This window comes from Bombus bifarius, unplaced genomic scaffold (genome assembly GCF_011952205.1).
Source record: "Bombus bifarius isolate JDL3187 unplaced genomic scaffold, Bbif_JDL3187 scf7180000008006, whole genome shotgun sequence".
Lineage (NCBI taxonomy): Eukaryota > Metazoa > Arthropoda > Insecta > Hymenoptera > Apidae > Bombus > Bombus bifarius.
In genome coordinates this window covers 909,977-922,433 of record NW_022884384.1, presented here as the reverse complement: position 1 = coordinate 922,433, position 12,457 = coordinate 909,977, and the positions used below count along the sequence as shown (strand labels likewise).

General features: G+C 33.7%; 1 protein-coding gene across 1 annotated transcript; it reads right to left on the bottom strand.

Annotated features, from left to right (window-relative positions):
• Positions 1 to 176: 176 nt before the first annotated feature.
• On the bottom strand, positions 177 to 11,697 carry LOC117206342 (X-linked retinitis pigmentosa GTPase regulator). Its single transcript, XM_033445588.1, has 11 exons — positions 11,305 to 11,697; positions 6,603 to 6,728; positions 4,627 to 4,719; positions 4,370 to 4,432; positions 3,745 to 4,068; positions 3,187 to 3,339; positions 2,833 to 2,997; positions 2,517 to 2,638; positions 2,338 to 2,424; positions 908 to 2,006; positions 177 to 715 (listed from the first exon to the last, which is right to left on the bottom strand). The coding sequence occupies exons 1-11, from the start codon at positions 11,333 to 11,335 to the stop codon at positions 588 to 590; spliced, it is 2,391 nt and encodes a 796-aa protein (XP_033301479.1). The 5' UTR covers positions 11,336 to 11,697; the 3' UTR covers positions 177 to 587.
• Between the last annotated feature and the right edge of the window lie 760 nt (positions 11,698 to 12,457).

The following is a 12,457-nucleotide window of genomic DNA, read 5'->3' as shown; positions in this document are numbered from 1 at the left end:
TTACGAGTACGGTAAAAGGATTCCATTATACACATTTGACGGGTCACAATTCGACTTTACAAAATTATTTACTTGATTTAACGAAGTATGTATGAGCACGAAAAAAAGATGATGCTTGTTACAATTCGGTTTATGATACAGTATTAATACTTTAAAATATTCAGATAATATTTTCATTTTCCGTCGCCATAATTATTTTTGATTAGATGTTTTTTACTTCTAATAATACTCTTCTACGCTTCTAGGAATAATAGATTTCGATGTTATGTTTCTAATCGTAAGTACATTTTTCATCCTTTACATCGTCGTCTTTATTACATGGAATTGTTTGGTAAAAAGTGAAAGAAACGATTAAAAATTATACTGCCCCATTATACGAGAGTTTCTTCTATGAACAATGGAAAAGAATGTTATCTCTGATCGCAAATAAAATCATTTTTTAGTATCACTTCACTTGGTCCCAATTTCACGTTCGTCATACACGTATTGTAAAAAATACAATGAAATATAATACATCCTTGAAGACATCTTAATCATAGGATAATACACGTTTTCGACTGAAAATGAAAGAAATTTGTTGGAAAATGTTATATTAAAAATATGTATAAACATAGCGCTATACATACTTTGGATTTTTGATTCGCAATGCCAGTTGTCTTCGTACCGTTCTCTGTTGCTTGTGGCTTCTTACTTTTAAATATCTTCGACATTTTACCTTTAACACAAAGCAAAAGAAGCAATGTAATGTAAATTTAACATTGACACAATATCGGAAATTCATTAAAAATGTAACAAATAAATGGCATTATTCGAAATATACGTAGATATTTTATGTCTATTTTATTGTAGCTTTTTCATTTTTTAGATAAATCTTTTTATCATTTTCTGATTATTTTATACCGCTTACCAGTTCTTGGAGGCGGCGATTGCACATCAGCATCGTCCTGAACATTATCGTTATTCATTTTTTCTTCTTCAATAATTTTAGCTTTGTCGGTTTGTTTGTCGATCTCTATCGTGTCTTCCATGTTCACTCTCGACCTTGTGGACTTAATACTCCCGCTACTCCTCGTGGATTTCATCGACCCTGATCCCTTTTTTTTCTCCGACTCATTTCCTTCAATTGCTTCTGGTTTCTTTTCTGGAGTATCTTCCGTCTTTATTTCATTTTCTCTTTCCATCGACGATGTTTTCTCATTGTCGGTGGAAGAATTTTCATTTGTAGATTTTAATCTCGGTGGTTTTGGCGGTGGCGTGGAATCCGAGGGAGACGTTTGTTTCTCAGGACTCGTCTCTAGTTTAGTATCATCGCCATTGCTTGGTTCCATCGACTCTTCCATTGGTTTTGTCTTAACATCTTCACTATTCTTTCGTTTACCATCTGTTTCATCTTTATTTTCCGTATTACCATTTTCAATAGTAATTTCATCTTTGTTTCCCATATTATTTATCGTAGCTTCTGTGGTCGTTTCGTTATTGTTTCCTTCGTTATTTTCCTCTTTATCCATTGATTCAGATCTCTTTTCTTTTTGAACGTTTTCGCTTTTAACGTGTGTCTTCATCGTTGATTCTTCTTCCTCCTTCTTTAGTACTGAATTTTCGTTTTCTAGTTTCGATTCTTCGGATTCGCCCATATTAGCTGACATTTCTTTCGATGTCATTTCAGCGTTTTCTTCGTTAGACACAGCATTCGATGATATTTCTTCTGGCTTGCCATTCGTAGATTTTTCAGGACTATTTTGAGGACTATCTGATTTTTCGATATTATTCATGGAATCTATAACGTTATTCGTGACATCATCTACCTTATTTTTTATGTTTTCTTCGATTGTTTCCATAGATGTTTCCACAGCTTCCTGTGCATTTGTTACAGATTCCGTAATATTATTTCCTTGATTCAACCTATCTTTGATTATTTCATTAACATTTTCGTCATGAGTCTCACTTTGCAGCCTGTTTACGGGAAGCTTTAATGGTGGCAATGAATTTCTTTTTTGAATGTGTTCCTAGAACGTAAAAGAATTCATATGTTGATTTATTTTTTCTGAGAGTTAATCCTTTCTATTATATTAAATATGTGTCAAATTTATGTGTAAATGGAATTTTCTTTTAAAACATTCCTTTTACTTATTGAAACAAAACTAAGATTGAGATATGCATATAAATCAGTGGACTGCAGCAGGGTTCAGGTACAATTCTATCTTTGACAGGTTGTAGAATTTTTTTCTTCAAATTGTCGTAGTAATCACGAGAAAATTTTTTAAATTACTAATCATAGAATTATAGGAATCGTATAAATTAATGGAAATTATTGTTTATGAAGCGAATTGTAATTACCGTTTGCGAGTTGTCTTCTTTTTGCGAGCGATTATTCGTGTCACGTCTTTGACCGACTAAGATCGTGTGGCAGCCACCACACGCAACCTTCGCAAATTTAAAAATTATCCGTATTTTATTAAATGTTATATGGATTATACATACGAGGAATAATTAAACATGCAGATAAATGTAATTACATCCGAAACGAAGAGCTCCTTGTATCTTTGAACGAAAGTCAGTTCATGGACGTTGTTCTCGTTCTCCTCCAATCCTAATTTTCCGTGCCTTCCGTCGCCACACGTATACAGTTTTCCAGATTCTGCCACGAAAAACTAATGTTATAGAAACGAGGCATAATAACCTTTGTTTGACGTATCTCTCGTATTTATCGATATATTATAGATATTTTAATAAATAGCAATTTTTTAAAAATTTGTATTAATTTTCTACGAAAAATAAAAAATAGAGAATGAGATGGCGAGAATAATCGGTAGAAATTGTAATAAAACTTACCAGTAACAACAGCGGTGTGACTTTCCCCGCAAGATATTCGAGTAATTGTTTCATTTCGAAGCATGCCACGTGGAAGAAGTTTCGGTATATGAAGTTCCGACAAATTAGTTCCTAGACCAAGCTGACCGCTCGAATTACTTCCGGTGCAATATAAATTCCCATTTTCTGAAAAGCAGTAAAACACGATCTATCGATCAGGAGAATGCTCTTTCTATTCAAAATTTTTAGGGCAAGCATGCGAGATCTGGGATAAAATTGGTAGTAAAATTTAATGTGATTTTTACGAATTACTGTTATCATTTAGCGTAATCTAATTTGTGAAGATTGGAGTTTATGTATGTACATATATTATACCAGCTAGAATGACGGTGTGATGACCACCACACGCGACATATACAGCAGGACTCGGTAATTGCATCTGTTTAGGCGCGACCTGTGTAGAAAAGCTGGCATCGATCCCCAATTTCCCACTTTCTGACTCACCACACACGTAAACGAGACCACTTTCTGAAAATACCGTTTGAAATTCGAAGAAAATTTGTTAACGCGGTGACACGCGCTACATTCACTTTTATAATGTTATTTTATAACATAAGAAATTACTAATAATTGTTACAATATAGATATCAATATTGAAATTAATATTTTCTACTCGTGCAATACTAAATACTATAATTCATAGTTTGCGCAATTAAATTTATCTTAATACAAATCGGAAAATGCTCGACGATATCTTGAAATATCTTTCTATGAAAAACAAATTAACCATTTTCATATCATAATGTCAATTAATTATTTTTGTATCTCATGAGAATTACAATTTTAGTTAAAAATCAATATGAAAAAATATACATCAACATGGTTCGTTCTTTCTTTTTAACAATTCTCCGATGTTTTCAATTAACGAGTTACCTGTCAGAAACGTGGAATGATAATATCCGGCGCTAATTTGTTTAACAGGTTCAGGAATATGTACTTTGGTCGGTTTGTTCACCAAGCCAGATACATCTGGAAGTCCCAATTGGCCCTCGAGATTGCTACCCCATGCGAAAACACCACCATCGCTGGTAAGTGCGAGAGAATGATGGGAACCAGCAGCAATTTGGACGATCTTTGATCCTGATAGTCCCGAATCATACACCAATACAGGAGTATTTACGGAATCGCCTATTGCGGAAATTCCTCGACCAAGTTGTCCTTCTTGATCGCTGCCACACGCAAAAATCTTCTGCGATCCTGAAACATCGTGAATTGCTTTCCTTTCCTTTGAATACTTCAAGTTGGAGGTGTTTGATAGGTTACTATTATTATTAGATCGTCGCTAGATAATGATCGCTTCACACGAAAGGTAAACGCTATCAAGGAACAAAGAAAGAGAGAAGATACTTATAAGTTAAAAGTTGAATGACTGAGAAGCGGTAGAGAAGTTTCGAACACGCAACGTTATAAATGTGATTACACACCGTAACCAATGTGCCTACGTATATTTAGAAGGTTTTTGGTATCTGTACTGGCATAAATGTCAACAATGCCTTACCTGTGCAAATTAGCGTGTGTGCTCGTCCGCATGCAACGTGAGTGACCCTTTCCGGCTTCAGAGCTAAAAATTAATAGGTTGTATTATGAAAATTTATGATAAATTGAAATGATTGATATCATTTTTATTTTTCGAATCAGATGGTCGCAAAGTTACAGAAGCTATAGAAATCTCAGTTATGGAATTTGAAAAGCTAATGTTTTTTACAAAAATATATAAATGAATTTTAAATATTTAAAACAACGAACGGTACGGACCTTTTACACAGGATGGCTTGCTGATGTGATTTTTATGACCGAGACCAAGTTGACCCCAATCATTGCTTCCGAAGACGAAGAGTCTACCGGTTTCTAAAATCAACGAGGTAGAACTTTTGGTTTCATACGTATTGCTTTACAGTAATAATATCTCTGGTCTTTTTTGTTTACGAATTATCTCATCTACGATAAACAATCGCTCTAATCTTTCTATCTACAATAAATAGACACAGATTTTTTTTTTATAACGAATCAACCAAATTTCAAATCGCTAATTTAAAAAATGAAAATTGAACGATTTGTTATTAGGGACTTTGCCGAAAAAGTATTTCATCGAAAAACCCAGGTATTAATATTTGAAACAGCAGAGTTTACGTGCTTAGATAATTTCACGATTAACTGGAACTGTTGATAATAGCAGTATGTCGACTTCGTTCGTATAGGTATGTTACGTGCCAGAGCATTGCGTGGCTATATCGATTTACTGGACAGTGGCTATCCCCGTATAAGCGTAGGTCGACACTACCTTCTTTACGAACCATGTTACAGAAGCTGTAAATCATGATAGTTTCGATCCTGAGAATTTTATACCAAACTTGTTAGATCAATATTTTACCTTGTAAAATATTCGCGAGAAGTTTGTAATATAAACTCTTTATTCGAAATAAATTTTTAATTTATTCTGAAAAATTCAGTCTGCGATCGAAGCTCGATAAGACAGGTGATCTTAAAATTTGCAAAAAATGTTTGGAGAGCAAGAGAAGGTATAATAAGGTAAGTCACGAAAGCACAAGTCCGAAATAAAAATTAAAATATTAATTTAATATGGAAGAAAAAAAAAACGATCCATATAATTGTATTATACGTTGTTGTTAATAGTAAATAGTAATTTATAGTATCTTTGATGTGTATTAATCGTGATAGTATCGTGACGCAAGTAAGACGCGTAATGAAAGTGGACTAGCATGCGAGATGTTAAAATAAACCAGTAAATATCGTCATAGAATAAAAATACGCTGCTATTTTAATTACTTCTTTTTTCTTTGCGAAACGACGATACGAATAGTTCAAGGATGACGAAATATTCTTACAGTATAGAAAACAAGATTCAACTATTTGACTAGAAAATACTACACTTTATAGAGGTCCGTTTTTTGAGAAAGCCCTTCAATCGATAGAATATTTTAGTAGAGATGTTACATTAAAAATACGTAACAGGATAATACATAAAGTATGTCCACGTGCAACATTAGTGTCATTGAAACGTGTACAGTCATTCACGAGCTCATCTATTGATTTCCATTAAAATCAAGAGCGGTCGTGTCCAGATCGATAGAGTAGCGCGTAAGACATTCGCTCACGTTTGATACGTTCTGTGAAAACTTTTATAGAGATATGAAATAGAGAAAAAAAATGGATCAAACAAGTATATGGGTATAGCTGAAGAAGAAGATCGAAGAGAAAGAAAGTACATAGTTTGTCATAGATATAAAACAAAGTATAGTAATGGTCGAGTTTATAAAATCGATTAAAGTGTAACTTCTTTTATGATTCACTATTTCTGCTTATTGAGCAATTTCCAAAGTTTCTTCGCGTTTGTTGTATCACTGTCGTTTACTTCTAACAAAGTATGTAATTACTTTCCCATGGAAAATAGCGCGGATCAATTAACGTTTAATATTGCAGTACCGATAAAGATTTATGCAATCGATAAATATTTATCTGCAACATACAAAATTCTGCGACTTGCTGTTTCATGAAGTTAGGATCAAATATTTTTCACTTTTGTCCTTTCTTTTAATGGATTCATTCAGTGGAAATACTTATATGGCAATATATATTATTACAAGTAAAAAAATAATAGTAAATAATAATGATCTATAAAAAGGTGTGTAAAAATAACTTAATATTGACATTTTTACTCTATTAGCATCGATAACTGAAAAAGATCTTGCAAGAAAAAATGTTTGACTTACGACATATAACAGCAGAATGTTCATCTCCGCAAGTAATAGAGAGCACCGGATCCCTGCGTATGAAAAAATGCGATGCAACGTTGTCCGCAAATCTACTTCGTCCAATTGTAAATACTGCTCCTGTTTCTAAAAAATCATGTAAAGGGTTTTCAAATCAAAAGCAAGTTTATACCAAATAATATGCGAACCGTTTTTTCCAAATTTCTTGTTCGCGATAGATAGCTACCTATTTACTTTTCTCTAGGTTTACGTTTAGCGTATCTATCATCTTGCCGTTTGGAATATTCGTTAACGAAAAAACACCGACGTGCTAAATCTCCAATGATTTATTTAAGGAGGTTAACGCGATAGCGCGATATCAGAGGACGAATCGCCACTTTCCTTTTTACGTCTGGCACGAAACGGTCGAGGTGGAAAAATCGTACGGCCAAGAACAAAGTCAGATAAATTTGCATTAACACGGTAGACTGTAGACACACGCGTGTAACGTATGATGATTTTATTCTTAAAATTGCTTGTTATAAATATGACGACTCCTTCAGAGAAATGACGTACGTAAACTCATTTGAAATTCAAAGACTTAACGTTTGTAGATAATCGATTGTTTTAATCTGATAAAGGAATCATTATTGCTTTACAAGTATCTAAAGATTTTTTACTCAAATCTAAGAAAAGATCTACGTTCGGCCAGTCTTAATCTGGAAGATCAAGCGTTGCGCGCACGTGAGGTCAAAGGGATTTAGACACCGGAGTTTTCTCATGAAACGAAGAACGGTAACGAAGTTATTCATTCGTTTGGAAGAAAATTGTGCTTTCATATATAATACTTCCAATTGAATACTAAGGATGCTAACGAGTATCGTGTTTGTCTTCGGGTTTATTTACGAATTAGCGGTCGTTACAGTAAGAAGATCGATATTATGGTGATGAAAATAATGAAAGACATTGTGGAAGTTTCAGTGTACAGGGTCCAACCGAATAACACGTAAAAGCGGGCATGACGCGATTCCTTGTGGAAAAATAAGAAAAAGATATAGTATGAAATTTTTTCACTCTAGGCTTAGTTCTTGAGAAAATCGAATTTAAACATTTATCAAACGTACTTGAGCGTGGATAATTCTGGACTCGATAGGATTAAATAATCGGCAGGAGATTATTGTACGTGCGAAAATAAGTCGGAAAAGTAGGATAAAATTTTTCTATTTTCATCTTCAAGGAAATAGAGTTTGAGTATGTTTAGCGAAGAGTCGATCTAGTACGGTTTTTGAAGTATTTGAAGCGTGACAAATTTTGATGACTGAAATATCTTGTTAATTGGATACGATACTACTTTTATAAATGTTGTGTTCGAGATAAAATAAGCATAATTTGTTTTAAACTGTAAATTTTTAACAAAATGGGAACCGTTAAATTCTTCTTTTGTTGTTTAACTACGTGCAATAAAAATATAAATTCCAAAGATAATTGCTACAATAAGCTTCGGCGCATAAAACGTAGTTACATTGTCGTAATGCGCCAAGATGGGTGTAGAGTAAAAGGAATGAAAATGACAGCTTTAGAAGTAAGAATTTTACGTTCCATTCATGGTCGTACAACGGTCACTAAGAATTACAATCGTGCCTCGAAGCGAATGAATTTTTCCGATTGCTCTCGACTGGTCGTGGCTGCTATAAACGAAGGGAGTGAGAAAATTCCAGTTGTTATCGAATTATACTGAATTATACTTATACGAAAATACTAGTTGAAAATGAATGCTTAGCAAAATCTATTTGATAGATGAAACGGTGGTATCACCAATGTTGATTGGCCAGCCAAGGAACGAGCGAATAATAATTTTCATTTCTTGCCTGTAAAGGTCAATGATGCAGCAACTCGGTATAAATCCTTCACGGAGTTTACGTTTATGTTCTTCTTATCAAAAGTTCAAACGTCGTCTTTTGCATAATGCATCGAGCATCTATCTTTCATACGAGAAATACGTGTTGTTCTTTAGCTACGTTGACTTTAATCGACAATTATGATATCAAGCAACATTTTCAGAGTCCAGCTAACAGAAGTTTACACGTATCGAAGAGATTTCAAAAGAATGGGAAGAACTTGACGTAGATATTAAGTGATGTGTAAGGTCGATAATGACGATATTTCTAGGAGAGGAGCTTTATTTTATGTGTAAAGATCGAGTTATGCATCTTTTTATATTTCACGATACAAATATAAAAGAATGCTCACGAAACGAGGCTTTTTTTTAAGTAGAAAGTGATACTAGACTGGTCAAGAATCGTGGCAACCGATATTATTCTTTGTCATTCAATGGGATTGGATTGGAATAGACTTTTTAAGGATTACGTTTAATCTCTTGAGTAAATTTAAATATCAAGCGAACAAATATTTATCGATAGACTAAGAATCGTTTGTTACTTAGCCAAATTGTCTTATCTACCATTTAGAAACTAAAAAATAATACTTCTATATGCCATTCCTTTCTACGCGTCTTTGAATCTTCCATTCATTACCACGTCTAAAATTCAGACGACGTTGAACATTTCAGGTCACGTTCAACTCCTCCACCTTCTTAATGGTTGCACCCCACAATATTTTCACGGAACTACGAATGACTGGAAACATAACGTACAAAATGTACCATAAAATGCAATGTGGTTAAAATTATTATTCTATGTAGAACGCGTCCCTATTTCGAAACGCGACATGCGAGATGGTAAATTCGCTGTGCCGATATCATCGATGCGCTCATTTTCTAGCCACTGGTATTGTGTCAGGTCGTTAACCTGAGGATGCATGGTTTAGCAGCAATGAAAACGGATCAAAATATACGCGTCCACGAATCGGATCAATTACAATATTTAATTCACCATGCCGCAACCGGTTAATCTAGTTTTACTTTTGCTTATGCATTTCCAATGTGAATAATTGCGATGCGTTAACAATGTTGTTTATCATTGAGCCGCTTTGTTTGCATCGCGTTGGAATTTTCCTATCCGAAACGAGAAAGGATGACGCTCTATGACAGCAATAGATCTTCTATGTAAAGCGTAGTAAATTCTCTATTGCAAAGCGTGGTGAATTTGCTATAATTAAAATACTAAGATCGGCAGCTACAAACTAAAGACATAGGAAGCTATGCATAGGATTTTCTATTTGCTGGAACTAGCACGGGGAAAAAGGGATTCTCTTTTTAGATTCTACTGCGGTCGGAGCTAAAATGGTCGATCCTTATTTGAGAAGTTTAATTTTTTATTTGAACCTTTTATATCGAGTTCTGGGCTTAAATTTCAACGTAGGAGATCTTTTAATATCGTAGGTATTTCAGAAAAGAAGGTCAGAAAAATCATTTGTTAACAATGAGAAATGTGAAATTTAATCCACGGGGCAATATTTTACCCTTGTTTCGATTAAATTTTAAAGGTTTTGTTTTCATTGATAGTTTGAAGTTTTAGAAAACGAAATATAAAATTGTTAGTGAACGTATTCGTACACATCGAGATATAGGATCGAATCAATACGTGCCAATTTCGATTTTTCGATACAATGCATCTTGACACGAATGAAATCGTTTCTTATACATCATGAGTTGGTAGATTAACTTTCATGAAAAGTTTCTTATAATTTATCAAATGTTTTATTTTCTTAAATAAGTAACATTTTATACACGAATAGACACAATTAAAGAACGAAATTAATATTGATATAGATAAATCATACATATAATTAAGTCAAATTGGTCGGAGTGTAAAACGAACAAGCAGAAATATAACGAAGATAATATAAAAATATAAAAATTGAAACGAGCTATTGTGATAAAAAATTTTTCTAATATCACAATGGAAATAATAAAATAATAATATTACTTCAAAGCCAAACAAATATTCAAAGTACGTACTATTTTACAGGTCATACAATTGAAAATATCTTGAAAGACTTAAATATCTTCAACCTCTTTTCACCATGTAACAACTCGTTCGGTTAGTTTCGCACGATTAAGTGCAATTTTATAGCTCAATCGTGCCGAAGAATAATTTGCTCGGTACGCAGATGGCAGCCCTCATTTCCGCAAAAGTGACAAGGAATTGTGTTATATTTATGTATAACGGTTCCGCGTAGTTTTATGTTTTAATATATTGAACATTTAAGTGCACTAACTACATATTTCACTGCTACGTCTTACGAAACAAACGCTTCCATTTCTCTTTGTCTAGACATTGTTTTATTAATTAAAAATAATGCACTTAACTTATTCGATTAATAGAAGACTAGCATTGTTAAAAGTAAAGCAAATGTTTAACAATGTTCTGTTTTGATTTATGAAATGTTATCTATCATTAAAAGTTGATAGAAGTTGATAAGGAAATTCAAAACATTATTTTAGTAAATAATATCTTACAAAAGCATTTCGCGAGAAGTGAATGTTATTTTGCAAATATTTTAAATCAAATTCGATTCCGTTTTATGAAACAAAGATTCGAAGATAGTTTGAAAACAGCTCGAATTATAAAATCCACTATTTCCTTTCAAGTTCATCGTACATATATATTTTCATTAATTTGCCGGCAAATTGGCACGGCATCAGGCAACCTGTTTGAGAAAAAAAGGTGCTCTTAAGTAAGATGAATGTCGATTGCGTGGGTATCGAGTGGCAGGTGCATCAAATCATGCGTGCTGTGTGCAATTTCGTTGAACGTTTTACCAGGTATCGTTTCTAGATCCGTCAGGCCCATGCTTGAACGTTGTGCGGCGAAACTTGCAGCCGACTAACTGCCGGTCAAGCATGGCTATCATGGTGGCAACTTAAACTGAACGTTGCCTGGCAACTGGAAATCAATTTCTAATGGCAACCACGCCGGACGTGTTCCAACGTTAAGAATGGGAGCGATCGTTCGCTAGTGGTGTGTTTTCTCGTGGAAATTAATAGCTGTACGCGTCGCCGTTGTCTTCGCGTTCCTTCGCGTGTCACCACTTTCATCGACGAATGTCATTTAATATTCAATGCACGGTTGCACCAATGCACTCGTGACATTCGCTCATGAACGCTTTATTTTTTTTATGTCAAGAATGTTTTATTTCAATGTTTTTTTCTTCTTGGTTATATTGAACTTTATAGCAATAACGAGGTAGGCGGTTTTGGAAAGAATGAAGAGGCGAATTTGATTTTGGTAACGTAATTGGCGTTGGATGAGGGTTGCTTAAAGCGTCAAATGAATGAATGTACAATATATTGTTGTTGAGAATTTGAACTGCATTTATTGTTACGCGCTTTTTTGCCGGCTTCCGGATTGAAAATGTTTGTTTCGAGTAAGTGACGGATCCAGAGGGGGATGATAGGAGCGATCGCTTCTCTGCCCATTCCTGCGAGAGAATAAAATATAAAAATATTATGACACTTTTTCAAAAACTTATCGATTATATAATTAACGTGAATTAAATTATTTAGCCTATAGCATCAGATAGAGATATTAAAGTGTAAATTACAAGCAAATTTTAAATCTTGAAAAAGCAGGTTCAGAGATATACTATACTTTTACACATTTCGCCTCCACCCAAGAAAGACTTCTGGTTACGTCACTGTTTCAAATGAAGAATAGGATTAAAGTAGTGGTACTACTATTTCCGGTAAAGATACACGAAAGAATAAACTGAAAGTGAGAAATTGAATTTTACGTTATCAAGTTATACAGGTATTATATTTGGCGTATTACATTCAAATATGGTATTTTTAATAAAAAGTATCATACAATTTTTGGAAAATAAATATATAATTACTTGTTAGTAATTTATGTTCTCTGAAACAAATGCAACAAATTTATGTAATGTGTTACGTTTATTACAAAATTATCCAAAAG